The sequence below is a fragment of the Delphinus delphis genome, chromosome 3 (genome assembly GCF_949987515.2).
Source record: "Delphinus delphis chromosome 3, mDelDel1.2, whole genome shotgun sequence".
Classification (NCBI taxonomy): domain Eukaryota; kingdom Metazoa; phylum Chordata; class Mammalia; order Artiodactyla; family Delphinidae; genus Delphinus; species Delphinus delphis.
The window spans coordinates 53924641-53951000 of NC_082685.1; the positions used below are offsets into that span (position 1 = coordinate 53924641).

General features: G+C 40.9%; 1 protein-coding gene across 3 annotated transcripts in view; it reads right to left on the reverse strand.

The window, feature by feature from the left end:
• ARHGAP26 (Rho GTPase activating protein 26) overlaps positions 1-26360 on the reverse strand; it is a 478823-nt gene that overhangs the window by 174774 nt on the left and 277689 nt on the right. For all 3 annotated transcript variants that reach the window (XM_060008623.1, XM_060008625.1, XM_060008624.1), the window contains exons 14-17: positions 24049-24123; positions 5138-5225; positions 3396-3454; positions 1553-1658 (exon numbers count right to left, since the gene is read on the reverse strand). In XM_060008623.1, the coding sequence (XP_059864606.1) occupies positions 1553-1658; positions 3396-3454; positions 5138-5225; positions 24049-24123 (328 nt within the window). The remainder of the gene's footprint in view (positions 1-1552; positions 1659-3395; positions 3455-5137; positions 5226-24048; positions 24124-26360) is intronic.

Genomic DNA, 26360 nt, shown 5'->3' on the forward strand with positions numbered 1-26360 from the left:
CACTGCACAGCCTGAACAGCCTGACTGCCTTCAGCTGCTTCCTATCCCTTCTTCAGCTGCTCCCAGAAGCCATGGAGGCCTCCCTAAGACCCAGTGGGCATTAAACAGTCAGCAGCATCGCCACACGTGCTTGGCTGGACGATGTACCTGGAACTTCCTCTGTTTGGGTGCAGGCCCTTCAAGTGTGCAACTAAGATCTAAGCCAGCTTTTCCCGTTTCACAAATGCCTGACTGGGTTTGTGTGGAACAGGCACCACACCGTCATGTCAGAGCATCTGGAGTTACTTTTTAAAGCCCAGTTCCCATTATTTTAAACACACTCATCAGGATTCTTTGACATTTGCGGGGGAGGTGCATATACTCCTTGAAAATTTGCATGTTCTCAGCTACACTTAATTGTTTCTAAACATGCAGTTCAGAGATGGCACGGCAAGAAAAAACATGTGACCTGGAATGGAGCAACCCTTTACTCAGCCTAACTGCTTCTCACCAGCATGCAAAACTCTTGTTCCTTCATCATTAAGACCTATGGAAATCTTTATGGTAACATCTATACTCTCTCTCCAAAATATCAAGTGCTTGGTAGAAACATGAAAACAAATCATCATCTCCCTCGGCAGAGTATCAAATTATCCCAGACATGACTTAACGCCAGAACAAAGTGTGGGTAAGCGCTGAAATTATAACACGTCAGTTCCACAGCATGTAGAGTTTAACAATTTAGGTTAACTGTTATAGTCTGTCTTTTCTTATGCACTAGTCTCCAATAAAGAACATCCATCAAAGTTAAGAGAAGGTTAGAACATCCACACATGTAGTGCCTGATACAGCAAGGGGTATCATCAGCAAGGCCAATCCAAAGCAGCTCAGGCAACAGTAAATACACAAAAAATCCAAACCATTCCAAGAGTATAAATATCCCGAGCAGGAAAATCAGGCCCCCACTGACTTTCTTTGATTCTCCTCTATTCTTCATACTTCTTCAAAGGCTTTAATACATGTAACATTTAAAATCAATGACATTATAGAGAAGGGGGAGCCTACTATCCATATTTGACAGATGAAGAAACTAAGGAATCGAGGGGTCAGTGGCTTGTCCAGGGCTAGTTAAGTCGCTTGTTAAGAACAGAATCAACTCTAGAAGCCAGGCCTCTTTATTCCACATCCAAGGTCTGTAAACTTGTAACATATTCCTGTTTGCTCTTAATCATCACAAGAACATATAACTCCTGAAAAATCTGTTTGGTGATCTGGTATCATGGAGGACACACTCCTATTGGCCTTGATCATCACAAGAACACAACCCCCCCTGCAAACTCTGCCTGGTGGCCTGGTGTCCTGGGCACCTCCCCAGCCTCCACTGCAAAGCCCATCTGGTATGTGCTGCTGTTATCCACTGCAGTTAATATTTCCCACATTTCTTTCCTGAGCCTCCGGCATACCTGATGCAACAGTGGGAGAAGGAAACATAAGCAGAACTGAGACCAGCTTTAGTGCTAAGATAAGAACTTTCCAGGGTTGAGAGAAAGGCCAGCAACAGTCTTAAACCTACTTTGCCAAGTGGTTCATGAGCAGCTGTAACATCTGCCTATTTTTCTCTGGGAGCCGATGAACAAGGCTGTGGATTTCAGAGACCCGTGACTCCTGGTTCTCCAGCTCTGTGAAGGAAGGAGGGAGGCGATACTGGATCAGGGCCACAGTTAAACCAGTTTATAAGACAAAAATCAGAGGAAACCAAATGTTGGGAACAAGAGACTGAGGATTTCTCAGAGGTATAAGATCCTGTTCTGTGTACTTGTGACTAGACTGAGTAGATCTAAAAGTGCTTTTAATGCTGCTTTCCGCAACAGAGTTCATTAAGAAACACGACTGATCTCACTTAAAAAATCAGAAATTACCTTCTGAGACCAACAGGCATCAAAAAGTTGAGGTTCTCAGCAAGGGACTTGTAGCAAGTCAGTTAACACTTCTGGGCCTCCATTTTCCCTTCTAGCCAGTGCCTAACACGGTGATAGGTATGTGGCCGGTGCCCGATAAATGTTTGTTAAATAAAGATGTGAACAAGCAACTATGAAAAACAAATGACCGTCAGAAAGTTCACGCCAAAATGATGACGTGATGAAATGGAGCCAGTCAACTGCATACTTGGAGCAGGAACAAACTCGGGAGCAGCTGGCTATACAGAGTGGCAGCTTCGTTTCAAGGAAGGAAGGAACTTTATGCACTCGTCAAGGGATAAACAAATTGTACATGAACAGCCTTGCAAGGGTCTCAAATATCAAAATAACACCTCGAGACAGCATCAAAGACATCAAGGGAAATGTCCAGTTATTCTCAAGTCATGTGTGACAACCAGCCTGGGAGAAGAAAGGAATGGCAGATAAAATAAGGAAATGTTTCTGCCAACCTATAACCTAAATCACGGACTGTCACGTTCCCTTGGTTGAACTTGGGTACGTGGCTTCGTTTCTCTGGGAAGTACATCGATGGCACTCATCACACCTATTTATAGGACTGAGGTGAGGTTTAATTAGAGAATGGTTGCTATGGGTTTGGAATTTCTCAGAGAAAGAAATCACATAAACAGCACCTTCACTTCCAGTTTTCTCCCAGGTCTTTCTCCTGCTTTACGGGGACAGCTGTGTGTGGATAAGGCCACCAGAACAGAGGTACTCCTAAATTAGGCCAGTAGTAGCTACCAGGCTAAACAAACTCTGACGGCTTAAAGGAAACAGGGAGAGGCACAGGCTATGGACGTAATAGCACGGTGGGGATTCATGCCAGACTTAAATCTGATAGAGAATCTTACTGCCCCTTCCAGGTGGCCTGCCCCACATAGACAGAGTCCAGTATACTTAGGGTGGCTTGCACCTAAACCCTATGTATTTTAATACCAGTAATATGGCGCTCAGGGCTTAGATGATATAGCTGAAGAAAGATCAGAAGCTATAAATGCAAGCCATGATGGAAAGAGGACTGGGAAGTTACATAAATGGTGCCAGATTCAGGGAAATACATCCGATGCTCAATTTAGGTAACGGGCAGAGTCTGATTCATTCTGAAAAATGCTACTCCAGGGCTGGAAAAAACCCAAGGAGTTAGCACTCCAATAATCAAAATGAGAAAGGCAAACTTGCTTTTCTCACCTCTCTGTCATCCCCAAACTCACTTCTGACGTTTTTCCCCTCGACTGTAAATTCAACGTGCTAACAAGGCCCTTAGCAATCTGACTTGGTTTCGCTTTTATTCTGTGACAGTCTCATGAGTGTTTATGTGGGTAGTTTACACGCAGACTACGAGGGATTAGGTAACACTTATTTTGGGACACTGACTGTTCTTTGAAATAGCAAAATCTATTCCTTTCCCCTTAAAAATGTGGTGAAAAGAAAACTTACTTGCTGCTTTGATGAAACTTCTTTGGAACTGGTACATCATGAGTGGTCCTGGAAGCATTCTGAAATAAAAGGATACACACTAGTCAGCTTAATGAAAACAATCCTATTCTCGCTACCTAGCAGCCTAGAGGCGGCCAGACTGTATTACATTTCTCAAAGACAAAGATCACAGGCAAACAACAGCAACTCAGTTTAGTCCAACTTAGTTTCCCTTTTGAAAGGGTCCTGAGATTTCACCTGAAATGTTCATTCTTTCTCCTTTTTAAGGGAATGGATACAACTTACGTCTCATAGAGTCACAACCAGAAAAGTGCTAATGCAAAAGTCTAGCACAAACTGAGAGATTTCCTTTTCAGTCAGTGACTCGCCCTCCACAAGAGCATTTTAAGATGTGTCTGAGAAACAGGCAACTAACCCAACATTTGCAATCACCTGCTCTCAAACTCTCGTCTTCCCGGCACCTTAGGCACTTCATCTGGATACACTATGCAAGACTTTTGTAGATGTTTTTGTGGCAAATTCACTATGGAGTGTTGCTCCAGAATGCCAAAGGACTAGAATCCTTAATATTAGGCATGATACAGTCAAATTTTATCTGCTATTTAAAATATATTTATATTTTATACTTATTGTCCATTAGCTAATCAATATCAACATGCACAAATAAGTACCAAATACAAACCTCTACCATTTGGTTTTGTGTAAACTACTATGGTAGTATTTGGGATATGTATATGTTTTATGAATATGTTTAACTGTAAACTTGAGGGTTTTTTACTGATAGTCTAAATGATAAGCTTCTCAACAGACGATCCATGAGTCTTGGTTCAGATTTTATTTTATTCTCATCGGATCCCCTGATTCAACTCTTAGTCATCACTTGCATGACATCTCACTCTTGACTCCAAGAGCCTTCCAGCAATTCCCCAACAGCCAATAAAACCTGCATCACCAATTCCTTTTCTGTGGCTTTCGAGACAACTAAATCTTGACAAACCTGTACAAAGGCTTATGCAATTCGTGATTATAGTTCTCCTCTTTGTTTAAGACTAGACCCCCACTTTCCTGTGTGAGAAGAACTACAGTGGAGAACTATCATACTCCTATACTTCACATCCAGCATGGCTTTCAGTCTACTCGGGAAACTGAGATGTGAGCAGCTGGTCAATCACCCACTCCCTTAATAACCAAGGGAGGGGTGGGAGGTAGCAGGAATATTACACGTATTATTACAAGGAAAGCAGTCTCCTCTCCAATGAAGTCATATTCTCCAATCTAAGCAGAAGGAATCAAAAAGGAGCGCCATAAAGTTCTCATTTTTGAGGAGCAATGTCAGCAGTATACTCTGTCTGTGCAAGGCGCAGAGCTCCCCAGATACGTAGGGTACGTAATCACGCATTCTCAACAGAATAGGATACGCAATCCCTTGTTTTTTTAGCAGATTATTCGGGGATTGCAGGGAATTCCACATTTGAGGTTCTGTTAAAGGCTAATCATCATAGTGGCTTCTCAAAAAGAGCAAAGCTTCCTAAATCACTCATAGCACCACTGCACAATGGCAACCCATCAACTAGGGATGATTTATAATCGGTTTGACCAGCTGAGCTAATTGCACCCACACATAAGCTGTTTCCACATCTCAAACACCCACCCAACAGCTCTCTGGAGGCTGAAAATAAAACTTTCTTCCTGATTGCATGACAACAAGCTGGCATCATGCACCGCAAATGGAAAGTCCCTACCTTAGGTAGGTTTTCAAAGCACTAGTGATGGTCTTTATCTCCCACTCGGCGCAGATATCCGTTTCTGTTTCAGAAGCTGTTTTGGGGTCTAAAATGAAGAAAAGACAATGGGTAAAACAGAGCAGAAAATACAGCTAAACACCAAGCATACATAAAAGCATTCAACCTCCCTACTAAACAAAGAAATCCAGAGTAAAAAAGGACACCTATTTTTTCCTCATTAAATTAGAAAAATGTTTACAAATCCAAATATTTACTGCTGGCAAAAATGCAATGAAACTAATCCTCTAAGAAACTGCTGGAAGCAGATGAGATAAATGCAACAGATTTGAAAAGCAATTTGGCAATACGTATCAAGTCCTAAAAAGGTTTAGACACTTTGAAGCAGTAATCCCACTTCTCACAACCCATCCTCAGGAAATAAGATAAGGCATGAGAAAGTTACACACATCCCAAATGTTCAACATACACTGCTCTTGAAAACAGCAGAACAATTTTTTTCTTTTTTTGGAGCAGAACAAATTTTAAAAGAACAACCTATACAGCCCATGATAGAATGATTAAGTTCATCATGGTATATTCCTGATGGAATATCATGTTGCATTTACATGATAATGATAACTATATAGCAAAATGGAAAATGCCTGAATTATCATGTAATGTCAAGCAAAAAAAAAAGATTTAAAAGTTTGTGAGAAACTCAAATGAACAAAGGCTGAAAGGAAATACTCCACATTGAAAAGAGTGGTGAGGTTAGAGTGGTAGAATTGTGGGTTTTATATTTTCTAAACTATGACTTGATTCCATTACTTATCTATTTTAAATGGCCCTAAACCAAGACGTGCAATAAAATCACCATAATGATATCAACTCCTGATCACTTCTTCCTTTGTTTCCTCTTGTGTGGACTTGCAAACAAGTGTGTGTATTTCAGATAAATGTGTACTGTAAAAGAGAAATAATCCTTGCAGTCGTTCTGAGCGGCACACAGGCAGGCGAGAGTACGAGGCAGAGGCTGAACTGTTTCACAAACCAGCAGACCTCCGTCTTCTGGCTGGCGAGGTGGTTGGAAGTAGAGTCTCTCAGGGCATTGAAGGGGGAATGCAGCTTCTGGCGATGTGCCTCCCAGCTCCCGTTCCTCTTTTCAGCTGGGCGGCTACCCTTTTCTCACACCTACTCAGGGGAGGCCCCACCCTTCCAGGGGTGGGGAATGAGATGTCTCTAGACCCCGGGACTGGTTCAAGGTGGTCCAAGACTGGGCAGCATGAAATCCAGGACTTATCCAGGACTTTTCCAGGACAGGGGAAAAGACACCTGCTGTGCTTGCACTGGGAGGTTATACTGCTGCTCTAGGTGCCACAGCGTGAAGCGTGAGAGGAGAGCCTGACAGACACAGCCAAGGTGAGAGAGGCAGAGAGAGCAGGTCTGGGTGACATGGTTTGAGCCATTGCGTCTCGCCATGCCTTTTTAATCACGTAAGCCAATAAATTCCCTTTTTCCTTAAGCTCGTTGAGGTCAGGTTTTCTGTTTTTTATAATTCAGAGGTCTAAACACTATAGTAGAGACAGCCACCAGACTGTCTCTTTCTGGACAGTCTCTGAGAAGAAAGAGGTTCCTTCTGCAGGGCCCACAGCCTTTCAGCTGGGAAGGGGAATGAGTCACAGGGGGGCACAATACATTTTCTATTAACTGGGAAAGAACCCACTTTCATCCTAGTAGGAAGAGGCCAAATAATCATGAGTGGCTTAAGGATTTAGGCCCTAATCCCCAAGTAAGGACACAAATCCAGCTGGTGCCTACTGCTCTCTGTGTGTTCCCCTAACGCACAACGCAAGATGAGAGGATAGGGCCCTGGTTCAATAAGTGTTTGGTTCCTAATGGCAGCATGGCTGTTTGTTTGCAGGTGATCCTGGGCAATCATGAAGCCTGTCTTGTCATACGAAACAAACAAGGAAGAACCTAAAGAGCATGATTTTATTTCTGGGGCCATAGAATTGTGAACTCCAGAGTTCAGTCACAGCAAATTTCTGAAAAGTAACAAAGTATGGTTTTCCAAATATCCAAAACCTCTCCAGCTTTAATTCTTTTCTTGCTTTGCCATCTCCCACTCCTTTAATGGTTTCTTCCTGTGGAAGTGTATGTACCAAAAAACTTCGCTTCATGTGACCTTTTTCCCTCTGCATCTCCAAGAAGCATGGAGAGCTGCCATAGTTTGTGGTTCCTGGACACGAGACAAATGTTACTGTACATTTTTCTGTGAAACAAATCAACTTCTACCCAAGAAGAGTGAACAGGACACTAAACAAGCAGCATTTGGCAGGTCTGGGAGTTGCGAACTGTTCCATGAACCACATTGAGCAAACTAATGATTAGCTTCCACTTATACAGGCTCTGTAACCATAGGAATATTGTACAACATTACAGAGAGGAGAGTCAAATTACAGCCCGGCTAAAGGGGTTTTTATAGCACTGATGAGGCAAGGGTTCGTAACTTAAGCACATCCATTTTAATTCATTTAATGTCCAAACTAAACTGAATACAGCCTCCCAAGCTACCCCGTTTTCAGAAACTGTTGCCAATTGCCATCCCTCCCTATCGATGCTCCCTTCACTTACAGAAGCTTCCTGGCATACGATGCAGAGACATATTTGACAATTTTCTTCAGAACTCAGTACGTATCTCCTAACCAGGACACTTGACTATGGTGGACTTAGTAACACTGACCGGAGCTAGAGGAGCAGTCCAATGTACAAAAAGGTATCACGTGGATACAGCGAAATGAGTGCATTTCCTCCACGAGCTACTCCCACGTGAATTCAGAAACACAGGAGATGTGGACTGGAAGTGGTGGTTACAAGGGGAAGTAGTCTTAGAAATGTCACAGTGGATCAGACAAGACCCAGGTCCACTGTTGTGCTCCTGACAGAGACACTAAGAACCTTCTGGAGGAAGGGATTAGGAAAGTCGCCTATGTACTCCTACTCTCCTAATGACACACTATAATGTATCAAAATTAAAGTGGATGTGCCCTGAACCAAGACGGCGGAGTAGAAGGACGTGCTCTCACTCCCTCTTGCGAGAACAACCAGAATCACAACTAGCTGCTGGACAATCATCGACAGGAAGACACTGGAACTCACCAAAAAAGATACCCCACATCAAAAGACAAAGGAGAAGCCACAATGAGATGGTAGGAGGGGCGCAATCACAATAAAATCAAATCCTGTAACTGCTGGGTGGGTGACTCACAAACTGGAGAACACTTATACCACAGAAGGCCACCCACTGGAGTGAAGGTTCTGAGCCCCATATCAGGCTTCCCAACCTGGGGGTCTGGCAACGGGACGAGGAATTCCTAGAGAATCAGACTTTGAAGGCTACGGGGATTTGCCTGCAGGACTTCGACAGGACTGGAGGAAACAGAGACTCCACTCTTGGAGGACACACACAAAGTAGTGTGCGCACTAGGACACAGGGGAACGAGCAGTGACCCCAAGGGAGACTGAACCAGACCTACCTGCTAGTGTTGGAGGGTCTCCTGCAGAGGCGGGGGGGGGCTGCAGCTCACCGTGGGGACTAGGACACTGGCAGAAGAATTTCTGGGAAGTACTCCTTGGCGAGAGCCCTCCCAGAGTCCGCCATTAGCCCCACCAAAGTGCCCAGGTAGGCTCCAGTGTTGGGTTGCCTTGGGCCAAACAACCAACAGGGAGGGAACCCAGCGCCACCCATCAAAAGTCAAGCGGATTAAAGTTTAACTGAGCTCTGCCCACCAGAGCAACACCCACCTCTACCCACCAACAGTCCCTACCATCAGGAAACTTGCACAAGCCTCTTAGATAGCTGCATCTACCAGAAGGCAAACAGCAGAAGCAAGAAGAACTACAATCCTGCAGCCTGGGGAACAAAAACCCCATTCACAGAAAGACAGACAAGATGAAAAGGCAGAGGGCTATCTACCAGATGAAGGAACAAGATAAAACCCAGGAAAGGGCTTCCCTCGTGGTGCAGTGGTTGAGAGTCCGCCTGCCGATGCAGGGGACACGGGTTCGTGCCCCGGGCCGGGAAGATCCCACATGCTGCGGAGTGGCTGGGCCCGTGAGCCGTGGCCGCTGAGCCTGTGCGTCCGGATCCTGTGCTCCGCAATGGGAGAGGCCACAACAGTGAGAGGCCTGCGTACCGCAAAAAAAACACAAAAAACAAAACCCAGGAAAAACAACTAAATGAAGTGGAGATAGGCAACTTTCCAGAAAAAGAATTCAGAATAATGATAGTGAAGATGATCCAGGACCTCGAAAAAAGAATGGAGGCAAAGATCAAGAAGATGCAAATGTTTAAGAAAGACCTAGAAGAATTAAAGAACAAACAAACAGAGATGAACAATACAATAACTGAAATGAAAACTACACTAGAAAGAATCAATAGCAGAATAACTGAGGCAGAAGAACGGATAAGTGACCTGGAAGACAGAATGGTGGAATTCACTGCTGCGGAACAGGATAAAGAAAAAAGAATGAAAAGAAATGAAGACAGCCTAAGAGACCTCTGCGACAACGTTAAATGCACCAACATTCGAATTACAGGGGTCCCAGAAAAAGAAGAGAGAGAGAAAGGACCCAAGAAAATATTTGAAGAGATTATAGTAGAAAACTTTGCTAACATGGGGAAGGAAAGAGCCACCCTAGTCCAGGAAGTGCAGAGAGTCCCATACAGGATAAACTCAAGGAGAAACTTGCTGAGACACATAGTAATCGAATTGGCAAAAATTAAACTCAAAGAAAAATTATTGAAAGCAGCAAGAGAAAAACGACAAATAACATACAAGGGAACTCCCATAAGGCTAACAGCTTGTAGAAGCTCTACAAGCCAGAAGGGAGTGGCATGATATACTTAAAGTGATGAAAGGGAAGAACCTACAACCAAGATTACTGTACCGTTCAAGGATCTCATTCAGACTCGATGGAGAAATCAAAAGCTTTACAGACAAGCAAAAGCTAAGAGAATTCAGCACCACCAAACCAGCTCTACAACAAATGCTAAAGGAACTTCTCTAAGTGAGAAACACAAGAGAAGAAAAGGACCTACAAAAACAAACCCAAGACAATTAAGAAAATGGTCATAGGAACATACATATCGATAATTACCTTAAACGTGAATGGATTAAATGCTCCAACCAAAAAACACAGGCTTGCTGAATGGAGACAAAAACAAGACCCATATATATGCTGTCTACAACAGAACCACTTCAGACCTAGGGACACACAGAGACTGAAAGTGAGGGGATGGAAAAAGAAATTCCATGCAAATGGAAATCAAAAGAAAGTTGGAGTAGCAATACTCATATCAGATAAAATACACTTTAAAATAAAGAATGTTACAAGAGACAAGGAAGGACACTATATAATGATCAAGGGATCAATGCAAGAAGAAGATATAACAATTATAAATATATATGCAACCAAAATAGGAGCACCACAATACATAAGGCAACTGCTAACAGCTATACAAGAGGAAACCGACAGTAACACAATAATAGCGGGGGACTTTAACACCTAACTTACACCAATGGACAGATCATCCAAAATGAAAATAAATAAGGAAACATAAGATTTAAATGACACAACAGATGAGATAGATTTAATTGATATTTATAGGACGTTCCATCCAAAAACAGCAGATTACACTTTCTTCTCAAGTGCGCACAGAACATTATCCAGGACAGATGACATCTTGGGTCACAAATCAAGCCCCAGTAAATTTAAGAAAACTGAAATCATATCAAGCATCTTTTCTGACCACAATGCTATAACAGCAGATACCAATTACAGGAAAAAACCTGTAAAAAATAGAAACACACAGAGGCTAAACAATACGTTACTAAATAACCAAGAGATCACTGAAAATCAAAGAGGAAATCAAAAAATACCTAGAGACAAATGACAATGAAAACACGACGATCCAAAACCTATGGGATGCAGCAAAAGCAGTTCTAAGAGGGAAGTTTATAGCTATACAAGCCTACCTCAAGAAACAAGAAAAATCTCAAATAAACAAACTAACCTTACACCTAAAGGAATTAAAGAAGAACAAACAAATCCCTAGTAGAAGGAAAGAAATCATAAAGATCAGAGCAGAAATAAATGAAATAGAAACAAAGAAGCAATAGCAAAGATAAATAAAACTAAAAGCTGGTTCTTTGAGAAGATAAACAGAATTGATAAACCACTAGACAGACTCACCAAGAAAAAGAGGGAGAGGACTCAAATCAATAAAATTAGAAATGAAAAAGGAGAAGTTACAACGGACACCACAGAAATACAAAGCATCCTAAGAGACTACTACAAGCAACTCTATGCCAATAATATGGACAACTTGGAAGAAATGGACAAATTCTGAGAAAGGTATAACCTTCTAAGACTGAACCAGGTAGAAACAGAAAATATGAACAGACCAATCACAAGTAATGAAATTGAAACTGTGATTAAAATTCTTCCAACAAACGAAAGTCTAGGAGCAGATGGCTTCACAGGTGAATTCTATCAAACATTTAGAGAAGAGCTAACAACCATCCTTCTCAAACTCTTCTAAAAAACTGTGGAGGAAGGAATACTCCCAGACTCATTCTATGAGGCCACCATCACCCTGATACCAAAAACAGACAAAGATACTACAAAAAAAGAAAATTATAGAACAATATCATTGATGAATATAGATGCAAAATCCTCAACAAAATACTAGCAAACGGAATCCAACAACACATCAAAAGGATCATATACCATGATCGAGTGGGATTTATCCCTGGGATTCAAGGATTCTTCAATATACGCAAATTAATCAATGTGATACACCATATTAAGAAAATGAAGAAGAAAAACCATATAATCATCTCAATAGATATAGAAAAAGCTTTTGACAAAATTCAACACCCATTTACAGTAAAAACTCTCCAGAAAGTGGGCATAGAGGGAACCTACCTCAACATAATAAAGGCCATATATGACAAACCCACAGCAAACATCATTCTCAATGGTGAAAACATTTCCTCTAAGATCAGGAACAAGACAAGAATGTCCACTCTCACCACTATTATTCAACATAGTTTTGGAAGTCCTAGCCACGGCAATCAGAGAAGAAAAAGAAATAAAAGGAATACAAATTGGAAAAGAAGAAGTAAAGTTGTCACTGTTTGCAGATGACATGATACTATACATACAGAAGCCTAAAGATGCCACCAGAAAACTACTAGAGCTAATCAATGAATTTGGTAAAGTTGCAGGATACAAAATTAATGCACAGAAATCTCTTGCATTCCTATACACTAATGATGAAAAATCTGAAAGAGAAATTAAGGAAACACTCCCATTTACCACTGCAACAAGAAGAATAAAATACCTAGGAATAAACCTACCTAGGGAGACAAAAGACCTGTATGCAGAAAACTATAAGATACTGATGAAAGAAATTAAAGATGATACCAACAGATGGAGAGATGTACCATGTTCTTGGATTGGAACAATCAATAATGTGAAAATAACTATACTACCCAAAACAATCTACAGATTCAATGCAATCTCTATCAAACTACCAATGGCATTTTTTATAGAACTAGAATAAAAACTCTTCAAATGTGTATGGAGACACAAAAGACCCCAAATAGCCAAAGCAGTCTTGAGGGAAAGAAACAGAGCTGGAGGAATCAGACTCCCTGACTTCAGACTGTACTACAAAGCTACAGTAATCAAGACAATATGGTACTGGCACAAAAACAGAAATACAGATCAATGGAACAGGATTGAAAGCCCAGAGATAAACCCACGCACCTATGGTCAACTAATCTATGACAAAGAGGCAACAATATGCAATGGAGAAAAGCCAATCTCTTCAGTAAGTGGTTCTGGGAAAACTGAACAGCTACATGTAAAAGAATGAAATTAGAACACTCCCTAACACCATACACAAAAATAAACTCAAAATGGATTAGAGAGCTAAATGTAAGACTGGACACTATAAAACTCTTAGAGGAAAACATACGAAGAACAATCTTTGACATAAATTACAACAACATCTTTTTTGATCCATCTCCTATAGTAATGGAAATAAAAACAAAAATAAACAAATGGGATGTAATGAAACTTCAAAGCTTTTGCACAGCAAAGGAAAACAAGACAAAAAGACAACCCTCAGAATGGGAGAAAATATTTGCAAACGAATCAACAGACAAAGGATTAATCTCCAAAATATATACACAGCTCCTGCAGCTCAATATTAAAAAGACAAACAACCCAATCCAAAACTGGGCAGAAGACCTAAATAGACATTTCTCCAAAGAAGACAAACAGATGGCCAAGAAGCACATGAAAAGATGCTCAACATCACTAATTATTAGAGAAATGCAAATCAAAACTACAGTGAGGTATCACCTCACACCACTTAGAATGGGCATCATCAGAAAATCTACAAACAACAAATGCTGGAGAGGGTGTGGAGAAAAGGGAACCCTCTTGCATTGTTGGTGGGAATGTAAATTAATACAGCCACTATGGAGAACAGTATGGAGGTTCCTTAAAAAGCTAAAAATAATATTACCATATGATCCAGCAATCCCACTACTGGGCATATACCCAGAGAAAACCATAATTCAAAATGACACATGCACCCCAATGTTCATTGCAGCACTATTTACAATAGCCAGGTCATGGAAGCCACCTAAATGCCCATCGACAGATGAATGGATAAAGAAGATGTGGTATATATATACAATGGAATATTACTCAGCCATAAAAAGGAACAAAATTCGGTCATCTGTTGAGACGTGGATGGATCTAGAGACTGTCATACAGAGTGAACTAAGTCAGAAAGAGAAAAACAAATATTGTACATTAACACATATATGTGGAACCTAGAAAAATGGTACAGATGAACTGGTTTGCAGGGCAGAAATTGAGACACAGATGTAGAGAATAAAGGTATGGACACCAAGGGTGGAAAGCGGCAGGGTGGTGGTGGTGGTGTGCTGAATTGGGTGATTGGGATTGACAATGTATATGCTGATGTGTATAAACTGATGACTGATGAGAACATGCTGTATAATAAAATAAAATATAATTCAAAAATTTTTTAAAAACTTTTTTCTCTTCAATTGAGAAGGTAATATATGAACACGGCCAAAAAAAAAAAAAATTCAAGCAAAACAAATAGATAAACATCAAAAGGTAACGCTTTCCTGTGCTAGAGATGACTCAATAATGGTTTTGTGCATGTATGCAATCTCTAACAGTATGTACATAAACAAGGAGTTTTATGAATATGTACAGCTTTCTAAAAACACAAATGGAAGCACATTATAGATGTCGTTCTGTGCACTGCTATTTTCATTTAACAATATCTTAAGAAACTGCTCCATATAATAACACTACCTTACAGTACTTCACTGTACCATGGTTAGTGCCCCCATTCATGGAGATGAAGGTTGTTCACTGGTTGTTGCTATGGTAAACAATGATATAAACCACTGTTACACTGTATATGTCTTACCTAGAGAAAAAATTCCTATAAGTGGAATTTCTGAGTCAAAAAGTATGTGCATTTTTAATTTTGAAAGATACTGCTCAACTAACCTCTTAAAGGTTGTACCATTACATTTAAGCATGAGTGTGACTCCTTCCTCAAATCCTTGACAACAATGTGTAATCAAACACTTTGATCTTATAGGTTAAAAAAAAGTTAAAATAGGTTAAAAAAAAAGTCATCTGCTTTAATTTGCATTTTTTACTGAGGAGGAAAATTGAGAATCCTCTCCTATGTGTGTGTTTTAAAGTCAAGTTTACTGAGATATACTCAACCTTTTAAAGTACACACTTCCATGATTTTTGACAAATATATATACAGTCATGGGGTAACCACCACCAGAATCAAGATGTAAGTCATTGTCATCACCCCCATCCCCCACAAAAATTCTCCTGTGCCTCTTTCTCCATAGCCAATCCCCTCTCCCTCCATCTCTAGCCCCTGGCAATCACTTTCCATAGCATAATACTTGTGAAATCCATCCCTGTTGTTGCATAGGCCAGTAGTTTGATCCTTTTATTACTGAGTACTATTCAATTTTATGGACATATCCATTGACTAGTTGGTAGACTTTGGGTTGTTTCCAGTTTCTGGCTGTTACAAATAAAGCAGCTGTAAATATCTGCATTCAGGTCTTATGGACTACATTTTCATCTCTTGGATAAATACCTAGGAGTGGAACTGGGTACAAATATGTAGGAGTGGGTCATATGATAAATATGTTTAACTTTATCAAAACTTCCAAATGTTTTTCCAAAACAGTTGGGCCATTTTGCATTCCCACCAGCCAATAGGAGAACTCTAGTTGCTTCACATCTTCATCAACACATGATATGGTCATGTGTTTAATTTTGAAATTTTAGGTATTCTAGTAGGTGTGTAGAAATAACTCATTGTTAAAATTTGCTTTTACTTAATGACTACTGATGTTGGTCATCTTTTCATGTACTTTTTGGCCATCTGTGTATTTTCTTTGGTGAACTGTTTGTTCAAATCTTGTGTCCATTTTAAAAACTGGGGTGGTTACATTCTGACTACTGAATTGCAAGAGTTATTTTTAATACATTTTGGATACAAATCATTTATCAGATACATATTTTGCAAATATTTTCTCTTGTAGCTTGTCTTTTCTCTTTCTTAATATATTTTTAGGAGTAGAAGCTTTTTTTTATTTGGGTAAAGTTCAGTTTATCAGATTTTTCTTTTATGGTTCCTGCTTTGTGTGTTTTCTTCTTGAAGTTTAATAGTTTTATCTCTTAGGTTTAGGACTATAATCTATTTTGAGTTAGTTTTTGTATATAGTTTAAGATAAGGGTTGAATTTATTTTTTTCTCATATGGATGTCCAGTTGTACTAGTACCATTTGTTGAGACAAATGTCCTTTCCCTATTGAATTATTCTGATACCTTTATCACAGATCAATTGACCATATATGAGTGGGTCCTAGTTCTAGATTCTCCTGTCTGTTCCAGTGATCTATATGTCATTCCAAAGAAAATATCATCTTGCTTTCCTGCATTTAAACATTAGTTGTATTTTGTTTGTCTTTATCTAAAATCTTCTTGAGCCTTTCACATCCTCCATCTCCATTACATCTTTGAGGAAGTTGTTCATGTAAGTATACTATCCTCTGTGTAAATTAAGACTTCGTTTTATTTATCCTACAGGCAATTCTTGCAAGGCTAGATTTAATACTTGGCAATTTGATAAGCAAATCTGCTTATCAATTTTTTTCTGATTATAAAAGTTGTACCTCTTAAAAACTTTAAACACCTTCCATATCTAGTGCCTAAGAATCCAGAGTACTTACAGCCACTTCTGTTCTGAGATCCAAAAGCTACTGCTGTCTCAAGTCCCTGTCTTAGGAGAACCTGCCTGAAGCATCCCTATAAGCAAAGATGACAGTGGGAAGAGCAGACAGGAAGATGAGCATCCATCTGTGGTCTCCATTCTCTGGCAAGTCCAGATTGTGGTTAATAGTGACCTTACTAGTTCCCAGAAGGATCAATCCTTCATCCAAGCAGTCTACTCTCTCCCAGTCCTGGTCATCATTTGTCTGCTCCTCTTTACTGGTGGCTAAAATTGGAAGTATACAACGTGCATGACTCTGCTGCTTCCACAAGACTAGTCTTCAAACCTTGGGGCTGTTTCTGCAAGCCTTTAGGTCTTAGAAGTTGTCATGAAAAATATCTATTACTTTAGGGTTTCTTAGGGAAGAAGCTCTTGCTTGCTTTTATTTATGCTGTGCTGTGAAAGGGTGTGAGAAATGAAGGTCCCAGAGGAGTCAGAAGGATGGTTCATGGCTGGATCAGATATCAGTGGCATTCTACTGTAACTTGGTGCTTTAAAGCATCGCAATTTAATACCTTCCATGTGTTCTCTATAGCACCAACCTTACTTTAAACATTAGTAAAACAAACAAAAACTAAAATCAAAACAAAACCGGAAAAAGTTACAGGATAAGAAGAGAAAAAATAGCAACACTAAACTTTCATTCCTTCACCACCACTGTGAGAAACTAATAAAGACACACACACATACACACACGAAGGGACGGAAAGGTTCAACAGCACAGAAAATGAGGCTCACAGTGAACATTCTGCCTGTCCCCAGAGGAATATCCACCAGGCAAAGCTCAGGTGAAGCCCGGAGGAAGACCCACCTGGGGGAACAATGTGATACGCGACGGCCTTTCGCCCACCCTAAAGTATAGCCGAAGCCACCCCAGGGAGGGGTGCCATGCTGCACTGCTCCTACCCAACCAGAGCACAGCTCAGTATCCTGAGATTACAATCCGGGCAGTGAAATGAGACTGGGACAGAAGTGGAGGGGTGTCTGCTTATATAAAGGGAAGTGAATTCAGAAGGGGAAAGTCCTAGAAGAAACATGACAGTGACAAGTGAAGAACCACAGCACACTTCAGATTAACCAGGAAGTAACTCCACTTCTCCCAGAACCATGACCAAATAGCAGAACCAGGAGAAAACTTTTCATGAGTACAGGTAGGTCCACACTAAATGAAAGATTTAAGAGCGCCAGAAAGTTGGATGGAACCACGTACAACAGTGCTCTAATATCATGTGAGAGAAGGATTCTAACAGGACTCAGGAAAACTGCAGCAGAGCAAGGAGAATCTACCCACAGTGAAGTTAACTGCAAAGATTTATAAACGTCTCTGTGTTTAGGTTTAATGAAAAAGAAGATAAAAAAGCTGATAAAATACTTGTTTTCATGAAACACAGAAACCAAAGCACTCTAAAAACACTTCAGAAAGCATCTGTTCTGTATTATAAATAAAATTCAGAAAAATATGGATGTTGTGAAATAAGAAATCAAAGCAAAAAAAGAAACAGACTGAAATAATAAAGGTGATAGCTGAAAGGCAGAAATGAAAAGAGCTAAATAAGTTAGTAAAAACACTGAAAATTCAATTATGCAATTAAAATTTGCATTATAAGCAGCAAAAAAATCAGCCCAAAAGAAATTTAAATAAATGGCATGGATATAGAGTGCAAGTTTTAGAATTTTGCTGTAATGCAAAGGATCTAGAGAAAAACAAACATTAAAAGATGAAAAATGAAGACGATTTATTTTTTTAAAGACTGAGAATTGCAGAATAACAAACAGAAAAAGAATCTGTTTTCCTTTAGAAAAATATGTGTGAAAACTCCTTCACTGGACCCCAACATGTATAAGAGAATGACTATATGGTGATATTTAAAGTAGTGGAAAGGGAAAAATTTTCTCCTTACATGGTTATTTGTCAATCAGATAAGTATTTGAGGAAAAGGAGAGTTAGTTTCCTTTTTGCATGAATATATTCCAGATGGATTTTAAGGAAAATAAAAAGGTTTTGTAGTCCTGAAACGGATAAGGTCTTTTAGGGCATAATCCGTATACGAAAAAGACTGACTTCATAAAAGATTTGAATTCATGAAAATTTTAAATATTCATAAGACAAAACAAAAACAAAAGTACCATAAATAAAGTTCAAGATGATAATCTGAAAAAAAATACTGGTAACATAGCCTCCATACCTAAAACGGTTTTAAATTCAAAAGATGAATACATCAATAGAAAAATAGGGAAAGAACACAAACAGGCAATTCATGAAAGAATAAAAACCGGCAAAAAACATAGGAAAAATGGTCAGCTTCCACCAGAATTATTTTCAAAAAGTACTTACAATTTAAATGCAAAAAAGTAATAGAGTATGGCAAGGATGTGTGTGGTAAAGGATACTCACCTCAGACTTTGCTGACAGCAAATTTGGGAATATCAATTAAAGGCCTTGAAAACATGTACATACCTTGACCCAGCAATTCAACATCTTAAAATAAACCCTAAGGAAATAATTAAATATGCATATAAAAATTAAAAATAGGGACTTCCCTAGTGGCACAGTGGTTAAGAATCCACCTGCCAATGCAGGGGACATGGGTTCAAGCCCTGGTCTGGGAAGATCCCACATGCCACGGAGCAACTAAGCCATGCACCACAATTACTGAGCCCGCACGCCACAACTACTGAAGCCCACGCGCCTAGAGCCCGTGCTCCGCAACAAGAGAAGCCACCGCAAAGAGAAGCTCACGCACTGCAACAAAGAGTAGCCCCTGCATGGCAACGAAGACCCAACACAGCCAAAAATAAATAAATTTATTAAAAAAATTAAAAATAACAACAGCTAACATTTAGTGACTAACATGTGGAGGCTCTGGACTCAGCAACCCACATGCATCTTTTCATTTAATCCTTCCATTATTACAGAGGCAGAGGCTATTACTACAGATAATGAGATAGAAGACTAGACGGGCTTAAATAATTTGTGTAAAGTCAAATGGACAAGCAGTTTAATTATAACTTGCTTAACTCCAGAATGTACACTCTAAACCTCTGCTATCCTGTCCCATGGGGATGTTCACCTGAGTGCTTTCTAGAATGATGAAGAACTGAAATCAGTCTATGGATCTGGGAATAGGGGGCTGACCTACACAATACATGACCCAAAAAAGTCGCACTTTAGAGGAACCTGAGTAACATAAAATAGACACTGTATTGTTATGTGAAAGAAGACTGCTAAAAGCATTATATATGCACAGTGTGATTCCAATTTGTATTTTTTATGTTATATGATAGAGTATTATATTTAAAAGGTGACAGTCATATGATGAAATGGTCAGTAAAGACTGTCTCTGGTCTGCCCGACTTTTATTTTTCTTCTTTCTACTTTTTCTATTTCTCCAAATTTGCTACTATGACCACTCATAACTTTTAATCAGAAAAAGGTATTTAAAAATCTATACATGGGACTTCCCTGGTGGCACAGTGGTTAAGAATCCGCCTGCCAATGCAGGGGACACGGATTCGAGCCCTGGTCCAGGAAGATCCCACATGCCGCGGAGCAACTAAGCCCGCGCACCACAACTACTGAGCCCATGTGCCACAACTACTGAAGTCCGCGTGCCTAGAGCCTGTGCTCCGCAACAAGAGAAGTCACCGCAAAGAAAAGAGGCTCCCACTTGCCATAACTAGAAAAAGCCCACACAGCAACGAAGACCCAATGTAGCCAAAAATAAATTAATTAATTTTTTAAAAATCTCTTATAAAAAACTATACAGGGAGAGACAGACATGTACTGAACATGCATAGACAGAGCTGTCTGTATTTTTTAAATGTTGAGCTAAACTTTAGAAAGATTTATCTTTACTTAACATACCGGGGGAGAAAAAGTAAACAAACAAACAGTACACACATGGAAGCCACGCTATTTCTAGGAATCTACAAGTCTTCCTCCTCTTCACTCTTCAAAGACTAATGACCTCTGTTGCCAGGAGGAAGGGATGAGGGGCAGCACTTGGTATGACACTAGCAGGAAGCCACACCGCATATGCTATGAGAAATTCTGGCAAGCTTTCTTAAGGAATCCTAATCAGCAAAATACGATGTTCTCATAGTCTGGCTCTTCTATTCTTCCTCCTACCTACAGTCCCCCAATGTATCAAGAGTACACAAAGCCAACTCCGAGTGATCAAAGGAAACCTCTGGTTTTACTTAATTCTAACTCATATTTTCAGTAATAAAAATGCACTATTCCATTTCTGAGAGACTGACCAATAATCCAAAATCTTAGTACCTGGTACATAATAGGGCATCCAGTGAATATAGAACCCAGAATAGGGAATGAATGGTTCACACTCAACCCAGCCATGTCAGGGAGAGGCTTTGGAGTATAGGAGCCATATTTTTTACACTCTTGGCTAACCCAGTATAGGACAAGTACCAAAAACTGATGAAGATGAGAGCATGTTCACAAAGGGGAAAGGAGACAGGGCTCTGCCTTCAGGTCTGGAGTTTCTCTGACCTAATGGGTGATCCCTCAATTCCAAGATCTCACGTTTAACTTAATTGATCCCTCAATTCCAAGATCTCATGTTTAACTATCTCATGTTTAACTTAATTGATAGTAAGAATCCCAGATACCATTCTCAACACTTCTGATTAGATCTTGCACTGTGGTCATCTCTCAACTCTGGTTGAACCTCAGTTTGGGATCCAGTCTATCTGTAATGTCCTCCTGGGAGAGACAGCTGGCCTTGTGACTTTTCAGCTGCTGGTTTTTATTTCTCATGACATTTCTGAGATATTCATGATTATTTTGTCTGTCCCTAGGAAAACTGAGGAAGAGAACAGGACAAATATCTTGTTCAAAGGTCACTAAGGGAAGTGATAAAAACAAGATCTTTTCATACCACTCTTTGCTTAGCACAAATGAGCTAAGATGGTTCTTTTTTAAATTAGCAAACCCGTCTAAAATGTCGTATTTCTTTTCATTAGTGTCACCTTACATAATCATCTGCTGCCTCTGAAATCTCTCTGCCCCTTCGACTCCCCTGTACCTAGTTGGTTACAAAGCCCCACTGATTCTCTTTCTCCAGTCATTTTGAGCCTGTCCTTTTTTCCTGACCTCAGAGCAGCTATCTGGCTCAGCCTTTGATCAGGTATGCTCTGCCTAATCTATACCAACTGTCTTCTTCCTCCATATGATTCCATGATCAGATGTGTGCTCCACATTGCTGCCAGCATTATCCTCCTAAAACTAGCATCTGATAGAGTTACACCTATGTTGGACATACTTTTTTTAAAAAATCACCCAGTAGCATTATTTCAGAAAAGCACTCCTCTATCATTCTATTAATAATCCTGCTCAGTCCCCAGGGTTCTATGGACTAACCCCTCACACACCCTACTTGCCCCCCACCCACCAACCTCCTAGAGGTGGCATGGGATCACCAGAGACAGGCACAGGATCCAGGCCATCGGGATCAATCTTCTGTACGTCATGTGACTGGCCTGAGACTGTGAAATGAATCATGTGAATGGCCCCCACATGGACCAATCAAAGTCCACCCTGGGACCTTCTGTCGAAACCATCAAGAAAGACACGCTTCTTTCAGTGATACAAGCTTCAAGGACCACTGAGGCTGGATTATCTGGGACCTTCCCACAGAGAATATAGTCAATATGAAGACAAGTAGAGCTTACAAATAATGAGAAGCCAGAAGAAAGGAGTGGGAAAGCCTCCAACAAATGTGGAGTCACCAGACCCTGCCATGCTTCTGCCATCTTGGACTCACCAGTAATGTGAACAAATAAATGACTATTCTGAATTGTCTTCTTGACACTTTTGTGTAAAAAGAGTACTAACACATACAACTCCACTACTTTGAAATTTTAATAGCATCTTACTTCCTACAGAGGAAAAAAAACCCAAGCTCCTTAGCACAGTATTCAAGTTCCTCAACCAAAGGGGCCATTTCAGCTTTTCAGCTTTCACTCTCCTGTTGCAGCCTCAAGTACTTTCAAATATTAAAATACTACTACTACTAGTGAAATCAATACTCTTGGTTCATGACATGTCCTGAATCTGAATTATTCTTCTGTTCTCTCCTTCACTACTCCGTCTTCTAGATCCAGCTCCCACTGGGTGCCAACATCATATTTTACGTTACAGTTTTCACATACATGCATAACTCCCCCTACCTGGATACTCTGCAAACAAAGAATGACTCTTTCTAAAGTTTCATCTCTAGCACCTGACAATCTGCTTCAGAGAGCAGACACTCCACAAATGTTTGCAGCTCTGATTGGAAATGAAAGACTGAGGACTGATACCTGTTAGACTGTTCATTCTTTCTTACGTTAGAACTTTTCAAAAATTAACCATATCACTGTACAACGCAGCAACAGCACTCTTGGGCATTTATCCCACAGAAACAAATTAATCTTCATACAAAAACCTGTACACAGTGTTTACAGCAGCATTATTCACCCCCAGACTAGAAATAACCCAGCTGTCCTTCATAGGGTGAATGGCTAAACAAACTGATCTCACTGCAACTACCATACACGAGACTTTTGCTTACAAGAGGCAAGTAGCTCTCTCGAAAAGGGACAGTTTTTCTGATCAACATGAGAGATGAGATTTCTATACATATGAAAATTATTTTCAGAAACTGGGATGGCAAAAAAAAAAAAAAAATACTAACAAAGAGCAGTGTCCCTGCCCAAAACACTGAGCGGGGACCCTGAGCGACAGTCTCTCTCTAACACTGCGTGGCTAGGCTTCCATGGGGATGAGTAACAGCCAGGGACCTGTGAAATCTGATCTGTTTGCCATTTAGATCCACGTGACTCACCGAGGCTGCCTGCATTCATATCTAAAAATACAGGAAATGTGCAGCCTAGGCAAATTTGGCTCATTGGCTCATGGGTTTTTGATTCAAATGCTGCACATTTACAGACAGTGGTTGTATATTTATACCAGCCAGCTGCAAAGGAGCTTCTGCTGCTCAAATGACAGAGACTAGGTGGGAATCTAGAAGCAAAGAGGATCAGAAGACTTATCTGCTGCTACACATTTTATCTGGGAGTCATGGGATGACACCTCCTCAGTCACTAGGAACATGAGATCTGAGGTCCTCTGCAGGCTAGAAGGACTGAGCTTCCTTGGGCCATGGGTGTGCCCCATGAAGTGCCGGTCTCCCAAGAGGACAGAGGGAGTCATGAGCTATTAAAGACAGAGTAGGGTGTGGCGGTCACATGAGTGCCGGAGCGCTACTTGGACTGGTGGTAACCAGGTCCACAGAGAGGGTGTGGAGCCTTGGACTGGCCTATTTTTTGTTTTGTCCAATTCCATTCAATGTCTCTTCCAGTAATGCCCATGGCCATGACCGCTGGTGAGTGGGTCAGTTGGTTTCTGGGATTTACCTCTTGGACACCCAGATTCCTTCTCAAGAGGCTCCCCCTTCAACCGTTGGGAACTGCCTGGCAGAGCCACTGCACTCACCCATCAGGATACTCAGCAGCTTCTGCACTCTGGAATTGACCCCCACGATTCGGTAGAGCCCTTGCTCATTGATCCCTGAGAAGAGAAACAGTGATGATTTAATTAGAGGCATGTCAGAACACAAGTCAGGCCAACCCAGCCAAATGCACTTTTTTTCATTTTCTCGGGCCTTCTAAAAGCTGCTCTAATTAAAGTCCCCTGTCACTCAGCTCTGCTCTTAGCGAAGGAGTGGGATTTGGTACAACTGTCTAGGATTTCATGGATGTGCTGCACACTTCAGCCCTCGTATTAGTTCAGTCATCAGAGGGGCAGGAAACCTCCCTCTTCTCTTGCCAAGGCAGCATCTGAAGAGTTTTGAAAGATGCTAAATATATACTTTTAAACATATCATATTTAACCAGTTTTTTAATTTAAAAAGACAAAAATGAAATGATAAAAAAAATTTTCATACTACAGAAAAGGATGAACACTTTACAAATTACTTTCACATAGAGAAGGCAAATATTGAGGTGCTGGGGCATTTTTAATTTTTGACAATATTAGCCAAAACTGAGAAATTAGAAAATCCATTCATTTGTGGTGCAAATACTCTTCATAAAGAAAAAAGAGGGGCTTCCCTCATGGCGCAGTGGTTGAGAGTCCGCCTGCCGATGCAGGGGACACGGGTTCGTGCCCCGGTCCGGGAAGATCCCACGTGCCACGGAGCGACTGGGCCCATGAGCCATGGCCGCTGGGCCTGCGCATCCGGAGCCTGTGCTCCGCAACAGGAGAGGCCACAACAGTGAGAGGCCCGCGTACCACAAAAAAAAAAAGAAAAAAGTGGGTCACCTTTCCTAAACCCAAGAAAACGTTCAAATAGGCTGAAAGGGGTTTACCTTCAAACACCCAAACAAAGAACCAAAACTAACCCGCCTCAGTACTTTGTTCATTTAACTGCAAGGATTAGATCATCACTGTATCATTTACATTCAGACCAACTGATATGAAATGACTTTTCTCCTGCTGGTCCTAAGCCCATCATATCTGACACCTCTCAACTAACTGGTCTCTTGCTGCTTCTTATTCCCCTGATGTCCATTCTCCACCCAGTACCCAAAATGACCTTCTCAAAGTATCAATCAGTTCAAACCATCTCTTTTCTTAAAAACCTTCCAATGGCCTCCCATTGCATCTGGATCACAATCAGAACTTACCGCGGCCCGTAAGGCCCTACATGGTTGAGCACAGGCCCACCTCTGACTGCTTTATCAACCACCTTCATGCTGCTCCAGCATGAAGCAGCCTTCCTGTTACTCCAATATACAAAGTTCATGCCTCCAAACCTCAGCCTCTGAGCAAGATTCCCTCTACCTGTAACACTCTTCTCCCAGCTCTTTTCATCATTCAGGTCTCAGCTTACATGCAACCTCTTCAATAGAAAGCATCCCAATGACCAACACTATTGGCCACTGCCTTACCCAGTTGTCTTTTCTTTATAGTAGTTAACAGTATCTGAAATCATCTTTCTTATTTGGTTTCTTGTTTGTCTTCCCCCACAACTACCATGTAAACTTTAAGTACAGTGATTCTGTCTTCTTTACCGTTATATCCCCAGCACCTAGATCAGTCTACAGTACAGGACAGAATGAATAAAACATTCGTCAGTTTGGGGTCAAAACAAAATTTCCTGGAATAAACTTGGGAAAAGGCTGATTCTGCAGTGTCTTCAACAAGACCTCTACAAAAGTGGAACTGATAAACAAAAGGAAGTGGTCTGGAATGAGAGGATTTTACAGTTCAAATGGATTGTAAAAGCATGTACATCAGGACTTTCCTGGTGGTCCAGTGGTAAAGAATCTGCCTTCAATGCAGGGGACATGGGTTCGATCCCTGGTAGGGGAACTAAGATTCCGCATGTGGCGGGGCAACTAAGCCCTCGCGCTACAACTACTGAGCTCGTGGACTCAAGGGAGTCCACGTGCCACAAACTACAGAGCCCATGCACTCTGGAGACTGGGCACCACAACTAGAGAGAGAACCCACATGTCACAACTAGAGAGAAGCCTGCGTGCTGCAACCAAGACCCGACACAGCTGAAAAAAAAAGAAAAAAAAAAAAAGCATGTACATCACCCTGCCTGCTTCACCGGCTAGGAGACCCCGGGTCTCCTAAGGGATGGGCCCCAAGTTACTGAGTAGCAGAACCATTATTCATTCATGGGGTGGCTTGAAGGGCTTATCCTTTCTGAAACATCTCTACTTCTTTTGTCCTTGTGCTTTCCTGGAGCTTGACACACTCCCAGCTCCTGCTGGATGATTAATGGACCTCAGAGA